At 45.0% G+C, this 17,500-nt stretch overlaps 2 protein-coding genes and 1 pseudogene across 2 annotated transcripts; all 3 read right to left on the bottom strand.

The window, feature by feature from the left end:
- Positions 1–2,690: 2,690 nt before the first annotated feature.
- Positions 2,691–5,424, bottom strand: LOC141025486 (uncharacterized). The gene has a single exon (XM_073500830.1). It carries the CDS (start codon positions 4,756–4,758, stop codon positions 3,028–3,030), a length of 1,731 nt encoding a protein of 576 aa, XP_073356931.1. The 5' UTR covers positions 4,759–5,424; the 3' UTR covers positions 2,691–3,027.
- A 2,807-nt stretch (positions 5,425–8,231) lies between these two features.
- Positions 8,232–11,255, bottom strand: LOC141025485 (uncharacterized; annotated as a pseudogene).
- Positions 11,256–14,852: 3,597 nt separating this feature from the next.
- Positions 14,853–17,500, bottom strand: LOC141025483 (uncharacterized). The gene has a single exon (XM_073500829.1). It carries the CDS (start codon positions 16,935–16,937, stop codon positions 15,207–15,209), a length of 1,731 nt encoding a protein of 576 aa, XP_073356930.1. The 5' UTR covers positions 16,938–17,500; the 3' UTR covers positions 14,853–15,206.

Here is a 17,500-nt window from a genome sequence, read left to right as displayed (position 1 = left end):
CGGGTCTCTCGCGGAAGCAAAATCGTGCCTCTGACGGGAGAAAAAAAGAAAATGTTTTTTTTTGTTTCCAAGAGGCACGGTCGTGCCTCTCGCGGAAGCAAAACCATGTCTCTGGTGGAAGCAAAGCCGTGCCACTCACGAAAAGAAAGAAGAGAGAAAATACATTTTTTTCTGTTTCCGACCGTGCCTCTCGCGGAAGCAAAACCATGCCTTTCCGTGGAGGAAGAAAAGAGAAAACATATTTATTTTTTGTTTAGGAGAGGCACGGACGTGCCTCTTGAGAAAGCAAAACCATGACTCTCGCGGAAGGTAAACCGTGCCTCTCGCTAAAGAAAAAAAAAGGAAAACTCGTTTTTTTTGTTTTCGAGAGGCACGGCCGCGCCTCTCGCGGAAGCAAAACCGTGCCTCTCGCGGAAGTAAAAAAGGAAAACACATTTTTTTCGTTTTCGAGAGGCACATCTGCACCTCTTGCGGAAGCAAAACCGTGCCTCTCGGGAAAGCAAAACAATGTCTCTCACAAAAGCAAAAAAAGTGTGTTTTTTCATGAGAATTTTTTTGAATGTTTGTTTTTCGGAGAGCTAAGAAACACCGTAGAAAACTGGAAAGCCAAAAGAACCAGAAAAAACTATCTAAAAAGCTGAAAACGCGTGCGGAAAAATAATAAAAAAAATAAAATCCGAAGGGTGCGCCCGGAGCGCGACACGTTGCGGTGGCCGAGAGCACGCCAAGTAGCGCCTCTCAGCCCACCGCAAGTGATTTTTAGGAGGTTCCCGAAAGAGCGCTCATCAACTAGTTGCTCTCTCTGTCTCCCTTTGTTTTTTCTATTTTATGTGTTTTTATTTTTTCTTTTTCTTTTTTTACTTGGTTTTCTTTTTCACTAAAGCTGACGGTAACCAATCTTCATGCTATCCAAGGCAAATCAGTGCCAGATATGCGAGTGCAAACCATTTTCGTCTTTGCCATATGCATTCAATTTTATTGTCTCAAATGCTTACATCTCAATTCATTGCAAGGGTCGAACGATGAGCCGGTAGCTCCACTTGGAGTTGGGCAAGCAAGCCGAATGACGCCTCCTGGTGTTCCCACTCTGATATCCAAAACCATGTGAACTCCCAATTATGCTTATGAAATTCTTGCTTGTTGACTTTCTGTGCTTGTACTCTTCCTTGTGTGTGCTTGAGAACTTGTGCATGTGTGCTTGAGCTTGAGAACATATATTCCTCTATGTTGTGGAATGGTGATTTTGCTATGATGTGGGAACTTTTGTGATATGTGGGATGTGATATAATTGCGATATATGTGAAATACTATTGCTATATATCTTTTGATGCAGGCATAATTGAAACCAAATTTATAAAAACATTGAAAACAAATTTGCCTAGTGCATCACTCGGAAAAGATAGCGATACTGAGTACACCTCTCGGCAAAGGCGACCAAACCGACGCAATCTAGCCAGCTACCCGAGAGCAGAATACCGGTTCTCTGGAAAAATGACACGTGGCACGAAATAGGCGCTCCTGGCTCGGAACTTCACCGGGAGAAACTCTCAGCAAAACAAAATGACACGACAAATGTTGGTGAGCTTGCTGAGAGATCCTTCCATGGCCGAGAACACACAATAGCTCTCAACAAAAGGAGGTACTTGACATATCTGTTGGAAATATGCCCTAAGCGCAATAATAAATATATTATTATATTTCCATGTTCATTATTAGTTTATGTTTCTGTACTATAATTGTATTGGTTCTAGAATATGAGATTCGAAGGAAAACCAAATGCATGTGCGGAAACATGAACACCAAGATGATCCCTAGTCATGCCTCTAGAACTAGCTCATGTATTGATTGATGATCTTGTTTTTCTGATCATGAGAATACTTAGGAGCAACATGTATGCTATTAATAATGAGAACACATTGTTGGCAAAACAATGTTGTTGGATAGACCCAACTTATGAATTACTAAGAGATATTATCATTATTGTGCTGTTAGTATTTTCTTATATCTTGTTCATGATTACTGAGTTCAGAAACCGGAGGCCCCGATGGTTGTTTAGCTCTGTAGGGATACACTGAGACAACATATTACCCGAAAATCTATACCGGCTAATAACCAGTGCTTGTAGTCGTCACTAGGTGATCTACGGACCTGGATATATTTTTTACTTCTGGTTGTTCTTTGTACTACCTTGACAGCTGATGAATAGATTGGTAGTTTTGTCGCAAAACAAAAGAACCAAAGTTTTGGTATGATATGTGCCTAGTATTTCTTGTGGGGAGAATATCATACGAAAACCAACATTCAAACAAAACTTCGTGGAAACCACGCTTAAAAGTTCTATTGAAATCTGAATAAATTAAGGGATGTTAAGTGGATGATTTTCTATTGTCATATGAAATTTCAATTTAAAACACATTACATGATGCCAGTTATGAAAATGATAAATTCATCAATGAATAGTGGCGTTACTGTTCTACACTATTCAATACTGATTTTGTCTTTTTCATAGCTCATATCCTGTGATGTGTTTGAACTTGAAATTTTGCATGCCAGTAGAACATCACCCTCTTAAAATCCCATAATTTTTTGAGATTTTTTTGATACTTCAAATCATCACTTTCACCGGATTACACCGAATATTGGTTTCCGTATGATATTCTCCCCATAGTTTTTTTTGTGAGGGAGTAACTTCAAGCCTGTCGTATATGCTGCATTGCACACACACAAAAGATACATGGAATGTTATGTACATGCCACATCTTGCTAAAACTGATTGCATCTTACTAGATCCCAAATGTGATCTTTTTATTTAAAGATTACTCTGTACACAACTATGCATACATTCTCTCTTGGCATAATGAAATAGAGAACACAAGTACACAACTAATCTGACACCTTCTTGATAAACTTACGTTGCATGCCATCAACAAATGAGACAAAACCACATCTCCAAGTCTTAAATGTAAAGAGTATGCCAAACCACAAGCAAAAACCAGACACTACCCCAGCAATCACACAGTAGTACATCTAGCAGTCATCCTCTTTACCATTTCTATTGTCCGATGCAAGCGAAGCATTTGTGCACGGAATGTCTATAGGAAACCCACATAGTCCAGAATTGTTGGAGTAAATTGATGGGTCGGTCAGAGTCTGCATCTGACTCCGAGCGGGTATCTTGCCCGACAAATGATTGTTCGAGACATTCAACGCGCCGAGCGCCAATAAGCTTGATATGCTTGGAGGAATTGCTCCAGCAAGTTCATTAGAAGATAGATCAAGGGACTCGAGAAAAGTCAAACTACCAATGTTTTTAGGGATGCCGCATGACAGATTGTTTCTTGACAGGTTCAGAAACCGGAGGCCCCGAAGGTTGGTTAGCTCTGTAGGGATACACTGAGACAACAGATTACCCGACAAATCCATACCGGCTAATAACCGGATTGTTCTTTGGAAAATCTGCTCCTGACCCTTCCAGATTATGACGAGTTTATCATTGTATCTTGTCCCGTAGAGTAGTTCTGTATTTGAAATATTTTGTGGATTCCTCATTGAGGTCAAGCTGCCGAAGGCTATAGGAATCGAGCCGGTCAAGCTATTGTTGGCTATGTTGAGCAACTGAAGTTGCGAAAGCCGTGATAATCCTGAAGGAATTTCTCCGGTGAAGTTGTTTGATTTGAGGCTAAGAATTTTCAAGGATGTAATTTGACTCCCAATCCATGGAGGGATAGCACCAAAAAACCTATTATACCCGATGTCCAGGGTGGCCAGCAAGTTGCAACTCATTAGGACTGGCGGGAAGACACCGAAGAAGCCATTTCTAGCAAGGTAAAGCGATCGAAGAGAGCAACTCTGGTTCGCCATAGCCGCAGGGATTTTACCTGAAAAGGAGTTGTTGGATAGATCCATGAACTCAAGAGCCCGCAAGTTCCACCAGCGGTCCGGCAGCTTCCCTGCGAACCGATTGTTTGACAAGTCCATATACCACATAGACTGCAAGTCGCACAAGCAGCCTGGAAGCTCCCCGGTGAGCCGGTTGTTCGAGATGTGCAGTGCCACCAGGGAGAGGCGCCTGCAGAGCTGGTGTAGGATGGCGCCGACCAGGCTGTTGTTGTAGAGCCGGATATCTGCAAGGTAGGGCATGTCGCCGAGCTGTGGTGGGATGGAACCGTTGAACCTGTTACTGCTGAGGTCGAGTGTTATGAGGGACCTCAGCCCCGAGATGCTGGCTGGGATGGCGCCGCCGAGGTTGTTCCCACTGAGGTCCAGAGAGACGAGGTCGGGGAGCGCTGCAGTGTCGAGCGTGTCGAGCCCGCCAGAGAGACCGCGTCCCACGAGCCTTAGATAGATGATGCGCTCCTGGTAGCAGACAATGCCATCCCAGGCGCACGCCCATGTGGCCTGGGACCAGTTGGAGAGCGCGGTCGGGTTGCCGAGGCTGGCCTTCCATGCCAGAAGGGCTTGGCCGTCCGAGGAGGACACCAAGGCAACCGTCGTCGAGGGAATGGTGGTAGCTGCCAGCAGGAAGAGTGCGACACTGCCGGCGAGGTGAGTGTGGGCTATTCTCTTCATGTCCTGGACTGAGAATGGTTGAGCAGAAAGAAAATAGTCCAGACGGCAGAAAATGGTCAGCACTGGCATGATATAAGCATACGGATACGGCGATCGAACGAGCTGGGCAAATCGTGTGGAACGAGTCGTTCGGGGTGCATACCTTCTACGGACGGCAATCAAGGTACCACAACAGGGGGAAGAAGCCATGAACGGGTCAAGCCTGCTCAGCGTATTAAAATCCCTTCACAATTGGCATCCACGCTGAGTTCATTGCTAATTAAATAGGCAATTTTTGATTAACTTAATCCATGAGTAAATCACTACCATAGCATTGACACAAATAAACGCATACTGATATTCAGTGAAGCAAGCACATACTACGCTAATTACAAAAAGATCTACGTAAACGCTAGCATGGCGAAAACAGAAAACAATAGGAGCGGAATAAACGAGTTATACCCTCCAGTAGGCCATGCAGAGGCCGCGACGGTGGTGGCGGCAGCAGCATCCTGGGCGGCCTTCTTGTCGGCTTCAACTTTCTCGGCGGCGGCACGTTCGGCGTCGGTAGACATGGTGATGATGAGGGCGAAGCGGACATAGAGGAAGTAGACGAACATCGAGCACTCGCGTAGTCGTTTCCCAAAAACCTATCCGCCTCTCTCCCATACAGGAACCGGAGAGAAGGGGTTTTGCAGACCTGCTATCCCGTCGATCGTGCACGCGGCGGACGGGATGGAGTCACCGGCAACAGCAGCAGCAGAAGGAACGACGGTGGGCATGCGTGTGGAACAGATGTGATCTGTTCGTGGCGGCTAGGGTTAGGAGACACCGCAGGAAAAATAAGCGCGTTGGTGTGAGCTCAGCTCGGATCATTCCCGCCGCGCCGCGCCGCGCGACGAGGCGAGGCGGGCGGCGGAGGAGGAGTGCGCGAGAGCCTCTTCTATTCTCAAACTCCAATAGCATGTGGAAGAACATCCCTTTTAAAGAGGTCCAACTCTTTCTCCACTAGTGGGATGGGACTAAACTTTCCACTACACCTAATGCCAATAAAGGACAAGTTGAAAGAACCAAAACGCCGCCGGCGCTCCCTAGGCTTGTTTTTTCTTTTGACGGACCCTATATTTGAGTCAGTCAATTTGCTACTGGCCCGAAGCCCACCAACTCTGTGATCAAGTCCTCTCTATCCCAGAATTACGAATTGAGAAGTACTCCTTCCAAAGATCACACTTGTCTCCCAGGTTGCGACAACTGGCGCACGACATGTGCGCCACTAGTCACAACATGACAGTTTTCATTTTTTTTTGTAGATCTGTTATTCAAGACGTTTTAACTCTTAAACCATGCGTCCAAATCTCGAATCGTTTCCACCGTCGGATTCCTTGCGTCGAGATCTAGAAAACTAGATCCAATATTTATAGGTTTTGACGAATTTTTTTAACAAAAAAATGGATGAAAAAACCAAACCGGGAGCATGTTTATTTTTCCTTTCCGAAAGATGTTTTCGAGAGGCACGGCCGTGCCTCTCGCGGTGAGAAGCAAATTCGGGTCTCTCGCGGAAGCAAAATCGTGCCTCTGACGGGAGAAAAAAAGAAAATGTTTTTTTTTGTTTCCAAGAGGCACGGTCGTGCCTCTCGCGGAAGCAAAACCATGTCTCTGGTGGAAGCAAAGCCGTGCCACTCACGAAAAGAAAGAAGAGAGAAAATACATTTTTTTCTGTTTCCGACCGTGCCTCTCGCGGAAGCAAAACCATGCCTTTCCGTGGAGGAAGAAAAGAGAAAACATATTTATTTTTTGTTTAGGAGAGGCACGGACGTGCCTCTTGAGAAAGCAAAACCATGACTCTCGCGGAAGGTAAACCGTGCCTCTCGCTAAAGAAAAAAAAAGGAAAACTCGTTTTTTTTGTTTTCGAGAGGCACGGCCGCGCCTCTCGCGGAAGCAAAACCGTGCCTCTCGCGGAAGTAAAAAAGGAAAACACATTTTTTTCGTTTTCGAGAGGCACATCTGCACCTCTTGCGGAAGCAAAACCGTGCCTCTCGGGAAAGCAAAACAATGTCTCTCACAAAAGCAAAAAAAGTGTGTTTTTTCATGAGAATTTTTTTGAATGTTTGTTTTTCGGAGAGCTAAGAAACACCGTAGAAAACTGGAAAGCCAAAAGAACCAGAAAAAACTATCTAAAAAGCTGAAAACGCGTGCGGAAAAATAATAAAAATAATAAAATCCGAAGGGTGCGCCCGGAGCGCGACACGTTGCGGTGGCCGAGAGCACGCCAAGTAGCGCCTCTCAGCCCACCGCAAGTGATTTTTAGGAGGTTCCCGAAAGAGCGCTCATCAACTAGTTGCTCTCTCTGTCTCCCTTTGTTTTTTCTATTTTATGTGTTTTTATTTTTTCTTTTTCTTTTTTTACTTGGTTTTCTTTTTCACTAAAGCTGACGGTAACCAATCTTCATGCTATCCAAGGCAAATCAGTGCCAGATATGTGAGTGCAAACCATTTTCGTCTTTGCCATATGCATTCAATTTTATTGTCTCAAATGCTTACATCTCAATTCATTGCAAGGGTCGAACGATGAGCCGGTAGCTCCACTTGGAGTTGGGCAAGCAAGCCGAATGACGCCTCCTGGTGTTCCCACTCTGATATCCAAAACCATGTGAACTCCCAATTATGCTTATGAAATTCTTGCTTGTTGACTTTCTGTGCTTGTACTCTTCCTTGTGTGTGCTTGAGAACTTGTGCATGTGTGCTTGAGCTTGAGAACATATATTCCTCTATGTTGTGGAATGGTGATTTTGCTATGATGTGGGAACTTTTGTGATATGTGGGATGTGATATAATTGCGATATATGTGAAATACTATTGCTATATATCTTTTGATGCAGGCATAATTGAAACCAAATTTATAAAAACATTGAAAACAAATTTGCCTAGTGCATCACTCGGAAAAGATAGCGATACTGAGTACACCTCTCGGCAAAGGCGACCAAACCGACGCAATCTAGCCAGCTACCCGAGAGCAGAATACCGGTTCTCTGGAAAAATGACACGTGGCACGAAATAGGCGCTCCTGGCTCGGAACTTCACCGGGAGAAACTCTCAGCAAAACAAAATGACACGACAAATGTTGGTGAGCTTGCTGAGAGATCCTTCCATGGCCGAGAACACACAATAGCTCTCAACAAAAGGAGGTACTTGACATATCTGTTGGAAATATGCCCTAAGGGCAATAATAAATATATTATTATATTTCCATGTTCATTATTAGTTTATGTTTCTGTACTATAATTGTATTGGTTCTAGAATATGAGATTCGAAGGAAAACCAAATGCATGTGCGGAAACATGAACACCAAGATGATCCCTAGTCATGCCTCTAGAACTAGCTCATGTATTGATTGATGATCTTGTTTTTCTGATCATGAGAATACTTAGGAGCAACATGTATGCTATTAATAATGAGAACACATTGTTGGCAAAACAATGTTGTTGGATAGACCCAACTTATGAATTACTAAGAGATATTATCATTATTGTGCTGTTAGTATTTTCTTATATCTTGTTCATGATTACTGAGTTCAGAAACCGGAGGCCCCGATGGTTGTTTAGCTCTGTAGGGATACACTGAGACAACATATTACCCGAAAATCTATACCGGCTAATACCAGTGCTTGTAGTCGTCACTAGGTGATCTACGGACCTGGATATATTTTTTACTTCTGGTTGTTCTTTGTACTACCTTGACAGTTGATGAATAGATTGGTAGTTTTGTCGCAAAACAAAAGAACCAAAGTTTTGGTATGATATGTGCCTAGTATTTCTTGTGGGGAGAATATCATACGAAAACCAACATTCAAACAAAACTTCGTGGAAACCACGCTTAAAAGTTCTATTGAAATCTGAATAAATTAAGGGATGTTAAGAGGATGATTTTCTATTGTCATATGAAATTTCAATTTAAAACACATTACATGATGCCAGTTATGAAAAAGATAAATTCATCAATGAATAGTGGCGTTACTGTTCTACACTATTCAATACTGATTTTGTCTTTTTCATAGCTCATATCCTGTGATGTGTTTGAACTTGAAATTTTGCATGCCAGTAGAACATCACCCTCTTAAAATCCCATAATTTTTTGAGATTTTTTTGATACTTCAAATCATCACTTTCACCGGATTACACCGAATATTGGTTTCCGTATGATATTCTCCCCATAGTTTTTTTTTGTGAGGGAGTAACTTCAAGCCTGTCGTATATGCTGCATTGCACACACACAAAAGATACATGGAATGTTATGTACATGCCACATCTTGCTAAAACTGATTGCATCTTACTAGATCCCGAATGTGATCTTTTTATTTAAAGATTACTCTGTACACAACTATGCATACATTCTCTCTTGGCATAATGAAATAGAGAACACAAGTACACAACTAATCTGACACCTTCTTGATAAACTTACGTTGCATGCCATCAACAAATGAGACAAAACCACATCTCCAAGTCTTAAATGTAAAGAGTATGCCAAACCACAAGCAAAAACCAGACACTACCCCAGCAATCACACAGTAGTACATCTAGCAGTCATCCTCTTTACCATTTCTATTGTCCGATGCAAGCGAAGCATTTGTGCACGGAATGTCTATAGGAAACCCACATAGTCCAGAATTGTTGGAGTAAATTGATGGGTCGGTCAGAGTCTGCATCTGACTCCGAGCGGGTATCTTGCCCGACAAATGATTGTTTGAGACATTCAACGCGCCGAGCGCCAATAAGCTTGATATGCTTGGAGGAATTGCTCCAGCAAGTTCATTAGAAGATAGATCAAGGGACTCGAGAAAAGTCAAACTACCAATGTTTTTAGGGATGCCGCATGACAGATTGTTTCTTGACAGGTTCAGAAACCGGAGGCCCCGAAGGTTGGTTAGCTCTGTAGGGATACACTGAGACAACAGATTACCCGACAAATCCATACCGGCTAATAACCGGATTGTTCTTTGGAAAATCTGCTCCTGACCCTTCCAGATTATGACGAGTTTATCATTGTATCTTGTCCCGTAGAGTAGTTCTGTATTTGAAATATTTTGTGGATTCCTCATTGAGGTCAAGCTGCCGAAGGCTATAGGAATCGAGCCGGTCAAGCTATTGTTGGCTATGTTGAGCAACTGAAGTTGCGAAAGCCGTGATAATCCTGAAGGAATTTCTCCGGTGAAGTTGTTTGATTTGAGGCTAAGAATTTTCAAGGATGTAATTTGACTCCCAATCCATGGAGGGATAGCACCACCTATTATACCCGATGTCCAGGGTGGCCAGCAAGTTGCAACTCATTAGGACTGGCGGGAAGACACCGAAGAAGCCATTTCTAGCAAGGTAAAGCGATCGAAGAGAGCAACTCTGGTTCGCCATAGCCGCAGGGATTTTACCTGAAAAGGAGTTGTTGGATAGATCCATGAACTCAAGAGCCCGCAAGTTCCACCAGCGGTCCGGCAGCTTCCCTGCGAACCGATTGTTTGACAAGTCCATATACCACATAGACTGCAAGTCGCCCAAGCAGCCTGGAAGCTCCCCGGTGAGCCGGTTGTTCGAGATGTGCAGTGCCACCAGGGAGAGGCGCCTGCAGAGCTGGTGTAGGATGGCGCCGACCAGGCTGTTGTTGTAGAGCCGGATATCTGCAAGGTAGGGCATGTCGCCGAGCTGTGGTGGGATGGAACCGTTGAACCTGTTACTGCTGAGGTCGAGTGTTATGAGGGACCTCAGCCCCGAGATGCTGGCTGGGATGGCGCCGCCGAGGTTGTTCCCACTGAGGTCCAGAGAGACGAGGTCGGGGAGCGCTGCAGTGTCGAGCGTGTCGAGCCCGCCAGAGAGACCGCGTCCCACGAGCCTTAGATAGATGATGCGCTCCTGGTAGCAGACAATGCCATCCCAGGCGCACGCCCATGTGGCCTGGGACCAGTTGGAGAGCGCGGTCGGGTTGCCGAGGCTGGCCTTCCATGCCAGAAGGGCTTGGCCGTCCGAGGAGGACACCAAGGCAACCGTCGTCGAGGGAATGGTGGTAGCTGCCAGCAGGAAGAGTGCGACACTGCCGGCGAGGTGAGTGTGGGCTATTCTCTTCATGTCCTGGACTGAGAATGGTTGAGCAGAAAGAAAATAGTCCAGACGGCAGAAAATGGTCAGCACTGGCATGATATAAGCATACGGATACGGCGATCGAACGAGCTGGGCAAATCGTGTGGAACGAGTCGTTCGGGGTGCATACCTTCTACGGACGGCAATCAAGGTACCACAACAGGGGGAAGAAGCCATGAACGGGTCAAGCCTGCTCAGCGTATTAAAATCCCTTCACAATTGGCATCCACGCTGAGTTCATTGCTAATTAAATAGGCAATTTTTGATTAACTTAATCCATGAGTAAATCACTACCATAGCATTGACACAAATAAACGCATACTGATATTCAGTGAAGCAAGCACATACTACGCTAATTACAAAAAGATCTACGTAAACGCTAGCATGGCGAAAACAGAAAACAATAGGAGCGGAATAAACGAGTTATACCCTCCAGTAGGCCATGCAGAGGCCGCGACGGTGGTGGCGGCAGCAGCATCCTGGGCGGCCTTCTTGTCGGCTTCAACTTTCTCGGCGGCGGCACGTTCGGCGTCGGTAGACATGGTGATGATGAGGGCGAAGCGGACATAGAGGAAGTAGACGAACATCGAGCACTCGCGTAGTCGTTTCCCAAAAACCTATCCGCCTCTCTCCCATATAGGAACCGGAGAGAAGGGGTTTTGCAGACCTGCTATCCCGTCGATCGTGCACGCGGCGGACGGGATGGAGTCACCGGCAACAGCAGCAGCAGAAGGAACGACGGTGGGCATGCGTGTGGAACAGATGTGATCTGTTCGTGGCGGCTAGGGTTAGGAGACACCGCAGGAAAAATAAGCGCGTTGGTGTGAGCTCAGCTCGGATCATTCCCGCCGCGCCGCGCCGCGCGACGAGGCGAGGCGGGCGGCGGAGGAGGAGTGCGCGAGAGCCTCTTCTATTCTCAAACTCCAATAGCATGTGGAAGAACATCCCTTTTAAAGAGGTCCAACTCTTTCTCCACTAGTGGGATGGGACTAAACTTTCCACTACACCTAATGCCAATAAAGGACAAGTTGAAAGAACCAAAACGCCGCCGGCGCTCCCTAGGCTTGTTTTTTCTTTTGACGGACCCTATATTTGAGTCAGTCAATTTGCTACTAGCCCGAAGCCCACCAACTCTGTGATCAAGTCCTCTCTATCCCAGAATTACGAATTGAGAAGTACTCCTTCCAAAGATCACACTTGTCTCCCAGGCTGCGACAACTGGCGCACGACATGTGCGCCACTAGTCACAACATAACAGTTTTCATTTTTTTTTGTAGATCTGTTATTCAAGACGTTTTAACTCTTAAACCATGCGTCCAAATCTCGAATCGTTTCCACCGTCGGATTCCTTGCGTCGAGATCTAGAAAACTAGATCCAATATTTATAGGTTTTGACGAATTTTTTTAACAAAAAAATGGATGAAAAAACCAAACCGGGAGCATGTTTATTTTTCCTTTCCGAAAGATGTTTTCGAGAGGCACGGCCGTGCCTCTCGCGGTGAGAAGCAAATTCGGGTCTCTCGCGGAAGCAAAATCGTGCCTCTGACGGGAGAAAAAAAGAAAATGTTTTTTTTTGTTTCCAAGAGGCACGGTCGTGCCTCTCGCGGAAGCAAAACCATGTCTCTGGTGGAAGCAAAGCCGTGCCACTCACGAAAAGAAAGAAGAGAGAAAATACATTTTTTTCTGTTTCCGACCGTGCCTCTCGCGGAAGCAAAACCATGCCTTTCCGTGGAGGAAGAAAAGAGAAAACATATTTATTTTTTGTTTAGGAGAGGCACGGACGTGCCTCTTGAGAAAGCAAAACCATAACTCTCGCGGAAGGTAAACCGTGCCTCTCGCTAAAGAAAAAAAAGGAAAACTCGTTTTTTTTGTTTTCGAGAGGCACGGCCGCGCCTCTCGCGGAAGCAAAACCGTGCCTCTCGCGGAAGTAAAAAAGGAAAACACATTTTTTTCGTTTTCGAGAGGCACATCTGCACCTCTTGCGGAAGCAAAACCGTGCCTCTCGGGAAAGCAAAACAATGTCTCTCACAAAAGCAAAAAAAGTGTGTTTTTTCATGAGAATTTTTTTGAATGTTTGTTTTTCGGAGAGCTAAGAAACACCGTAGAAAACTGGAAAGCCAAAAGAACCAGAAAAAACTATCTAAAAAGCTGAAAACGCGTGCGGAAAAATAATAAAAAAAATAAAATCCGAAGGGTGCGCCCGGAGCGCGACACGTTGCGGTGGCCGAGAGCGCGCCAAGTAGCGCCTCTCAGCCCACCGCAAGTGATTTTTAGGAGGTTCCCGAAAGAGCGCTCATCAACTAGTTGCTCTCTCTGTCTCCCTTTGTTTTTTCTATTTTATGTGTTTTTATTTTTCTTTTTCTTTTTTTACTTGGTTTTCTTTTTCACTAAAGCTGACGGTAACCAATCTTCATGCTATCCAAGGCAAATCAGTGCCAGATATGCGAGTGCAAACCATTTTCGTCTTTGCCATATGCATTCAATTTTATTGTCTCAAATGCTTACATCTCAATTCATTGCAAGGGTCGAACGATGAGCCGGTAGCTCCACTTGGAGTTGGGCAAGCAAGCCGAATGACGCCTCCTGGTGTTCCCACTCTGATATCCAAAACCATGTGAACTCCCAATTATGCTTATGAAATTCTTGCTTGTTGACTTTCTGTGCTTGTACTCTTCCTTGTGTGTGCTTGAGAACTTGTGCATGTGTGCTTGAGCTTGAGAACATATATTCCTCTATGTTGTGGAATGGTGATTTTGCTATGATGTGGGAACTTTTGTGATATGTGGGATGTGATATAATTGCGATATATGTGAAATACTATTGCTATATATCTTTTGATGCAGGCATAATTGAAACCAAATTTATAAAAACATTGAAAACAAATTTGCCTAGTGCATCACTCGGAAAAGATAGCGATACTGAGTACACCTCTCGGCAAAGGCGACCAAACCGACGCAATCTAGCCAGCTACCCGAGAGCAGAATACCGGTTCTCTGGAAAAATGACACGTGGCACGAAATAGGCGCTCCTGGCTCGGAACTTCACCGGGAGAAACTCTCAGCAAAACAAAATGACACGACAAATGTTGGTGAGCTTGCTGAGAGATCCTTCCATGGCCGAGAACACACAATAGCTCTCAACAAAAGGAGGTACTTGACATATCTGTTGGAAATATGCCCTAAGCGCAATAATAAATATATTATTATATTTCCATGTTCATTATTAGTTTATGTTTCTGTACTATAATTGTATTGGTTCTAGAATATGAGATTCGAAGGAAAACCAAATGATTGTGCGGAAACATGAACACCAAGATGATCCCTAGTCATGCCTCTAGAACTAGCTCATGTATTGATTGATGATCTTGTTTTTCTGATCATGAGAATACTTAGGAGCAACATGTATGCTATTAATAATGAGAACACATTGTTGGCAAAACAATGTTGTTGGATAGACCCAACTTATGAATTACTAAGAGATATTATCATTATTGTGCTGTTAGTATTTTCTTATATCTTGTTCATGATTACTGAGTTCAGAAACCGGAGGCCCCGATGGTTGTTTAGCTCTGTAGGGATACACTGAGACAACATATTACCCGAAAATCTATACCGGCTAATAACCAGTGCTTGTAGTCGTCACTAGGTGATCTACGGACCTGGATATATTTTTTACTTCTGGTTGTTCTTTGTACTACCTTGACAGTTGATGAATAGATTGGTAGTTTTGTCGCAAAACAAAAGAACCAAAGTTTTGGTATGATATGTGCCTAGAATTTCTTGTGGGGAGAATATCATACGAAAACCAACATTCAAACAAAACTTCGTGGAAACCACGCTTAAAAGTTCTATTGAAATCTGAATAAATTAAGGGATGTTAAGAGGATGATTTTCTATTGTCATATGAAATTTCAATTTAAAACACATTACATGATGCCAGTTATGAAAATGATAAATTCATCAATGAATAGTGGCGTTACTGTTCTACACTATTCAATACTGATTTTGTCTTTTTCATAGCTCATATCCTGTGATGTGTTTGAACTTGAAATTTTGCATGCCAGTAGAACATCACCCTCTTAAAATCCCATAATTTTTTGAGATTTTTTTGATACTTCAAATCATCACTTTCACCGGATTACACCGAATATTGGTTTCCGTATGATATTCTCCCCATAGTTTTTTTTGTGAGGGAGTAACTTCAAGCCTGTCGTATATGCTGCATTGCACACACACAAAAGATACATGGAATGTTATGTACATGCCACATCTTGCTAAAACTGATTGCATCTTACTAGATCCCGAATGTGATCTTTTTATTTAAAGATTACTCTGTACACAACTATGCATACATTCTCTCTTGGCATAATGAAATAGAGAACACAAGTACACAACTAATCTGACACCTTCTTGATAAACTTACGTTGCATGCCATCAACAAATGAGACAAAACCACATCTCCAAGTCTTAAATGTAAAGAGTATGCCAAACCACAAGCAAAAACCAGACACTACCCCAGCAATCACACAGTAGTACATCTAGCAGTCATCCTCTTTACCATTTCTATTGTCCGATGCAAGCGAAGCATTTGTGCACGGAATGTCTATAGGAAACCCACATAGTCCAGAATTGTTGGAGTAAATTGATGGGTCGGTCAGAGTCTGCATCTGACTCCGAGCGGGTATCTTGCCCGACAAATGATTGTTCGAGACATTCAACGCGCCGAGCGCCAATAAGCTTGATATGCTTGGAGGAATTGCTCCAGCAAGTTCATTAGAAGATAGATCAAGGGACTCGAGAAAAGTCAAACTACCAATGTTTTTAGGGATGCCGCATGACAGATTGTTTCTTGACAGGTTCAGAAACCGGAGGCCCCGAAGGTTGGTTAGCTCTGTAGGGATACACTGAGACAACAGATTACCCGACAAATCCATACCGGCTAATAACCGGATTGTTCTTTGGAAAATCTGCTCCTGACCCTTCCAGATTATGACGAGTTTATCATTGTATCTTGTCCCGTAGAGTAGTTCTGTATTTGAAATATTTTGTGGATTCCTCATTGAGGTCAAGCTGCCGAAGGCTATAGGAATCGAGCCGGTCAAGCTATTGTTGGCTATGTTGAGCAACTGAAGTTGCGAAAGCCGTGATAATCCTGAAGGAATTTCTCCGGTGAAGTTGTTTGATTTGAGGCTAAGAATTTTCAAGGATGTAATTTGACTCCCAATCCATGGAGGGATAGCACCAAAAAACCTATTATACCCGATGTCCAGGGTGGCCAGCAAGTTGCAACTCATTAGGACTGGCGGGAAGACACCGAAGAAGCCATTTCTAGCAAGGTAAAGCGATCGAAGAGAGCAACTCTGGTTCGCCATAGCCGCAGGGATTTTACCTGAAAAGGAGTTGTTGGATAGATCCATGAACTCAAGAGCCCGCAAGTTCCACCAGCGGTCCGGCAGCTTCCCTGCGAACCGATTGTTTGACAAGTCCATATACCACATAGACTGCAAGTCGCACAAGCAGCCTGGAAGCTCCCCGGTGAGCCGGTTGTTCGAGATGTGCAGTGCCACCAGGGAGAGGCGCCTGCAGAGCTGGTGTAGGATGGCGCCGACCAGGCTGTTGTTGTAGAGCCGGATATCTGCAAGGTAGGGCATGTCGCCGAGCTGTGGTGGGATGGAACCGTTGAACCTGTTACTGCTGAGGTCGAGTGTTATGAGGGACCTCAGCCCCGAGATGCTGGCTGGGATGGCGCCGCCGAGGTTGTTCCCACTGAGGTCCAGAGAGACGAGGTCGGGGAGCGCTGCAGTGTCGAGCGTGTCGAGCCCGCCAGAGAGACCGCGTCCCACGAGCCTTAGATAGATGATGCGCTCCTGGTAGCAGACAATGCCATCCCAGGCGCACGCCCATGTGGCCTGGGACCAGTTGGAGAGCGCGGTCGGGTTGCCGAGGCTGGCCTTCCATGCCAGAAGGGCTTGGCCGTCCGAGGAGGACACCAAGGCAACCGTCGTCGAGGGAATGGTGGTAGCTGCCAGCAGGAAGAGTGCGACACTGCCGGCGAGGTGAGTGTGGGCTATTCTCTTCATGTCCTGGACTGAGAATGGTTGAGCAGAAAGAAAATAGTCCAGACGGCAGAAAATGGTCAGCACTGGCATGATATAAGCATACGGATACGGCGATCGAACGAGCTGGGCAAATCGTGTGGAACGAGTCGTTCGGGGTGCATACCTTCTACGGACGGCAATCAAGGTACCACAACAGGGGGAAGAAGCCATGAACGGGTCAAGCCTGCTCAGCGTATTAAAATCCCTTCACAATTGGCATCCACGCTGAGTTCATTGCTAATTAAATAGGCAATTTTTGATTAACTTAATCCATGAGTAAATCACTACCATAGCATTGACACAAATAAACGCATACTGATATTCAGTGAAGCAAGCACATACTACGCTAATTACAAAAAGATCTACGTAAACGCTAGCATGGCGAAAACAGAAAACAATAGGAGCGGAATAAACGAGTTATACCCTCCAGTAGGCCATGCAGAGGCCGCGACGGTGGTGGCGGCAGCAGCATCCTGGGCGGCCTTCTTGTCGGCTTCAACTTTCTCGGCGGCGGCACGTTCGGCGTCGGTAGACATGGTGATGATGAGGGCGAAGCGGACATAGAGGAAGTAGACGAACATCGAGCACTCGCGTAGTCGTTTCCCAAAAACCTATCCGCCTCTCTCCCATACAGGAACCGGAGAGAAGGGGTTTTGCAGACCTGCTATCCCGTCGATCGTGCACGCGGCGGACGGGATGGAGTCACCGGCAACAGCAGCAGCAGAAGGAACGAC

The sequence above is a fragment of the Aegilops tauschii genome, chromosome 6 (genome assembly GCF_002575655.3).
Source record: "Aegilops tauschii subsp. strangulata cultivar AL8/78 chromosome 6, Aet v6.0, whole genome shotgun sequence".
Classification (NCBI taxonomy): domain Eukaryota; kingdom Viridiplantae; phylum Streptophyta; class Magnoliopsida; order Poales; family Poaceae; genus Aegilops; species Aegilops tauschii.
This window is presented reverse-complemented; position numbering and strand designations above follow the sequence as displayed.

What these genes read in the sequence shown, in the direction of transcription:
- LOC141025486 (XM_073500830.1), bottom strand. Translation starts at nt 4,758, where the DNA reads ATGGCTTCTTCCCCCTGTTGTGGTACCTTGATTGCCGTCCGTAGAAGG.
- LOC141025483 (XM_073500829.1), bottom strand. Translation starts at nt 16,937, where the DNA reads ATGGCTTCTTCCCCCTGTTGTGGTACCTTGATTGCCGTCCGTAGAAGG.